This window comes from Babylonia areolata, chromosome 27, assembly GCF_041734735.1.
Source record: "Babylonia areolata isolate BAREFJ2019XMU chromosome 27, ASM4173473v1, whole genome shotgun sequence".
Lineage (NCBI taxonomy): Eukaryota > Metazoa > Mollusca > Gastropoda > Neogastropoda > Buccinidae > Babylonia > Babylonia areolata.
Genome location: NC_134902.1, coordinates 40145740 through 40150739, shown reverse-complemented (window position 1 = coordinate 40150739; position 5000 = coordinate 40145740). Strand labels below are relative to the sequence as shown.

At 42.5% G+C, this 5000-nt stretch overlaps 1 protein-coding gene across 10 annotated transcripts in view; it reads right to left on the bottom strand.

The window, feature by feature from the left end:
- The window catches only part of LOC143301321 (uncharacterized), a 205155-nt gene that overhangs the window by 81210 nt on the left and 118945 nt on the right, over window positions 1-5000 (bottom strand). For all 10 annotated transcript variants that reach the window (XM_076615535.1, XM_076615531.1, XM_076615530.1 and 7 more), the window contains one exon: window positions 1777-2343. In XM_076615535.1, coding sequence (XP_076471650.1) covers window positions 1777-2343 — 567 coding nt within the window. The remainder of the gene's footprint in view (window positions 1-1776; window positions 2344-5000) is intronic.

Sequence of the window (5000 nt, the reverse complement as noted above, 5' to 3'; positions counted from 1 at the left end):
AGCAACAACAAAGGGAATAATAAAAACAAACAAAACAGCAGAGATTACAGCAACAACAAAGGGAATAATAAAAACAAACAAAACAGCAGAGATTACAGCAACAACAAAGGGAATAATAAAAACAAACAAAACAGCAGAGATTACAGCAACAACAAAGGGAATAATAAAAACAAACAAACAAAACAAAACAGCAGAGATTACAGCAACAACAACAGCAACAACAAAGGGAATAATAAAAACAAACAAAACAGCAGAGATTACAGCAACAACAAAGGGAACAATAAAAACAAACAAACAAAACAGCAGAGATTACAGCAACAACAAAGGGAATAATAAAAACAAACAAACAAAACAAAACAGCAGAGATTACAGCAACAACAAAGGGAACAATAAAAACAAACAAAACAAAACAGCAGAGATTACAGCAGCAACAAAGGGAATAATAAAAACAAACAAACAAAGAAAACAGCAGAGATTACAGCAGCAACAAAGGGAATAATAAAAACAAACAAACAAACAAAACAGCAGAGATTACAGCAACAACAACAAAGAAAGACAAAGGAAATGACTTGATTAATAACGCATGACTTCGTTCCAATGTTGACATTGCAGTTTCATTTGAAAGAGAAGAACCTGCTTTGAAAGGGAAAAGAGGAAAAGCCAACCAACCAACCAATAAACAAACAAACAAACAAACAAACACAGTGACGTGGTGTTATACAATGAACAACTGTCGTTTATAAAGGACTGAATGTATGGTAGTTAGTCGTGTCCAACTACGACCATCACAACAGCAGAGAAGGAAAATGCTGTCCCGACTATTTGGGCTGGAATTTGATTATAGTGGAGAGTGTCTTGCCCAAGTTACATCCCCACTCTCTCGGCTAAGGGTGGTTGTTTTTTTTTTAGGACAGTCGGTGCTGGGATGGTTCCCCAAGGCCAGCTAGCCCCCAAGGCTGCAGCGCTGAGAACCGGTGCAACTTTGCCTCCTAGTTTGAGAGTCATAGTCCTTCACAAAAGACTAAGCTGAAAATGATTTCCCACTGCAATGGAAAAACTAGTGATAATACGGCTGTCCTTTTGCTGTTGTCTCAACTGTAAACTTATGTCAATCTGTAATATATATATATATATATATATATATATATATATATATATTCCCCTTCCCCTCCCCTTGAAACAAAGGCATTTCTCAAGCTGTTTATGGTGAACATGTACCGGAAACAGCCGTCAGTGTTTGATTAAATAGGTCAGTGGTGGTCATTACACACCATGTATCATTGACACCGTCTCTCCATTTAGGAGTTTTTCTTTAATACATTAATTTTGATGAAAATGTGACTGCCTCATGGAGTGGTCCTTAACGTTTGGCGAATCATGTGTAAATGTGCACACATGACATGACCATACTGACGTGCAACACGTGACACAATACTGACGTTGTATACATGACAACACTGACGTGCAACACGTGATATGACAATACTGACGTTGTATACATGACAACACTGACGTGCAACACGTGATATCACAATTCTGACGTTGTATACATGACAACACTGACGTGCAACACGTGATATCACAATACTGACGTTGTATACATGACAACACTGACGTGCAACACGTGACACAATACTGACGTTGTATACATGACAACACTGACGTGCAACACGTGATATGACAATTCTGACGTGTAACATGACAATACTGACGTGTAACATGACAATACTGACGTGTAACATGACAATACTGACGTGTACACATGACAATACTGACGTGTTGGTGGGGTGCAGGGGCGCCAGGTGCCCGTGGTCGTACGTCACACGGCCCTGACTCAGACCGCAGTACAGGCCGCTCGACGATGGCACCATCTGTTGATGCTGCTGCTGTTGATGCTGCTGCTGTTGATGCTGCTGCTGTTGATGCTGTTGCTGCTGCTGATGTTGCTGCTGCTGTTGTTGTTGTTGCTGCTGCTGATGTTGCTGCTGAAGCTGGTGAGCCAATTCCATCTGCATCTGACACTGTTGTTGTTGTTGTTGCTGTTGGTGGTGGGGGTGTGGGTGGTGGTTGTGGGGGTGGTGGGAGAGGGGGTGGTGCATCATGGCGGCGGAGGGGGGGAGGTGGGAAGGGTGGAGGTCCGGGAGGGGGAGGGAGGGGTTGTTGCTGAGGTGATGCTGGTGGTGGTGGTGGTTGGAGATGGAGGTGGTGGTGTTGGTGTTGGTGGTGTAGCCCGCTTTGCTGCTGGGGCTGTCACTGGCGGTGTGGGGGAGGTGGGGGGCAGGGGGAGGGGGGCCGTGACCGCTGGTGCTGTAGGCCAGCCCCGGGAGATCGTCAGGCAGACAGCTGCAACAACAACAACGTCATCCTCTGTGTTACCTCCCCAAGGATCCAAGTCACGTCACCTTTAGGATCTCTCCAGAGAAATGATGACCACGTTCAACGCTTCACAACCAGCCCGTCATTCAGTCTCTCATTTGCCACTGCCACCACCTCCCCCCCCCCTTTGTTTGGGTGTGGGCGGGGGGGAGGGAGGGAGGGGGTCAGAGGGTGGGGTGGAGGGGGGGTCAATGGAGGACGTCCGTCAACATTCCAAACAGACACTGGGCACCTCTTATTTTGGGGATTTAAATTCCCCCACTTGCATTCTCTCTCTCTCTCTCTCTCTCTCTCTCTCTCTCTCTCTCTGTGTGTGTGTGTGTGTGTGTGTGTGTGTGTGTGTGTGTCTGTGTCTGTGTGTCTGTCTCTCTTCTTGGTGGTAATCTGAAGCAAATTCCTACCTTGGGGTTGTTAGAAATTATTTTTTTATATCGGTTCCCCTCTTCTTTCTGGGGCGTGATGAAAAGTGATTTCCCACTGTAAAGTTAGAAAACCCGGGACTTGCGACATGTTCAACCCTAAAATAGGACACCCGAACTGAAAAAAAAAAAAATCTAAAACAACCACACTTAATCTGATCAAATTTACTCCAGTTTCATGAAAACCGCTTTTTTCTCTCTCTACATTCAAAAGTACAGGGGTAGAGGAGTTGCAGGGTAATGTGTGTGTGTGTGTGTGTGTGTGTGTGTGTGTGTGTTGGGGCTCATGTACGTTTCTGTGTATTTGACTGTGCTTTCATATCTGTGAAACTGCATGTTTGGTGCATATCTGTTATGCATATGTGTGTGTATGTGTGAATGTGTGTCTGCTTTAAAAAAAAATTAATACATTTATTTGCTTATTTATCATCATTGTTGTCTTTTTTTAATTTATTTATTTATCTATTTATGTATTTTATTTTCATTATTATTATTATTTATTTATTTATTTTTTAATTATATCATTATTATTTAGTTAGTTATCTATTTATTTATTTTTATTTTCATTTTTTTTCTCAAGGCCTGACAAAGCGCGTTGGGTTACGCTGCTGGTCAGGCATCTACTTGGCAGATGTGGTGTAGCGTATATGGATTTGTCCGAACGCAGTGACGCCTCCTTGGGCTACTGAAACTGAAACTGAAACTCAAAAGTAATCTGCGACGACAAAAGAGAAGACTTGAACACAAGCTGGTACACTTTCTCAGAATACACCGAGCTGGACATTTCTGGTAATTGGGATCAGTGGTGACATGACGGAAATCCCCCCTTCTCCATCCAGTCACAGTCCCCACACCAACCTCCCTCTCTGCACAATCCAAACTCTCCCCACTCCAACCACAAGTGTATTTCCCATCGGAGGAAATGAATTCCAATCTATCGTATCTTGGGCTGGGCACGGCAAGGCGGGGCCCTGTCCTCACCTTCCGCTGTTTGAACCTCTCCACCTGGGTGGAGAGAGAAAAGTCCGGAGTCAAATGTATTTCCCAACGACACGACATACTGCCATGCTGAAGTACTGCAGCTGTCCTTTAAATACCAAACGTGCCATATTAGATGTCCTTCAAATATCAAACTTGTCATTTTTTATGTCCTTTAAATATCAAACTTGTCTCTCTCTCTATCTCTCTCTCTCTCTCTCTCTCTCTCTCTCTCACACACACACACACACCACCACCACCACTACCACCATCAGATACCGCATGACGTCATCTGGGTGTATATTTGATGGTTACAAACGATCATCTCCTCCCAGTACCAAAATACTCTACTGACCATAGAGAGAGAGAGGGGGGGGGGGAGAGGGAGAGAGAGAGAGAGAGAGAGACAGACAGACAGACAGACAGAGAGACAGACAGACAGACAGACAGACAGAGAGAGTTAAAATGTTTGTGCTTCCAGCCAGTAAACAAAAGTGTATGTTAACAAGTGGTGTGTGTGGAAAATCAAATCAAATCATAAACTGTCAGAGACCTATTCTTTTCGGTGTTTCAGTGAATAAAAGATATACAATGTAACGTCCCTTGTAACGCTTGTGGCTTCGTTACAGATCAGCCGTTTGCACAACAGTTTCCACTATTGTATATAAAATCCATTGACATCACAACCAGGTATTGCTTCATATACTGATGTCATTACAGCAAGTGCTCCCGTTTTAATATGGGAGTGACGCAGTATTAGGGCGTTAGTCAAGCACAATCTGTTTAGTCTTCTATGTCGTCTGCGTGTCGTATTCTGTTGTGATAACAGGAATGTGTTGAAATAATATCAGTTTTTGGTTAAAACTATGGTATATCTGTTGTGATAACAGAATAATGTTGAAATAATATCAGTTTCTGGTTAAAACCATACCGTATATCTGTTGTGATAACAGAATAATGTTGAAATAATATCAGTTTTTGGCTAAAACCATATGGCATGCATTGCAGTCTGGTAACTGCCATACTGTCGTCATGCTTTTTCCTTTTCGACTTACACTGATATCATATAGTGTCACAGTAGTAACTGATTCATTTGAGTCATAATTTGACACAGTACAAGCAATACATAATCTATACTGTCCATGCAATTTTATCAAATAATCACAGCTTCAGTCACTTTTCACTACACTATTCAAATGTATTAGGGATGTCATTTGATGTCAGTGT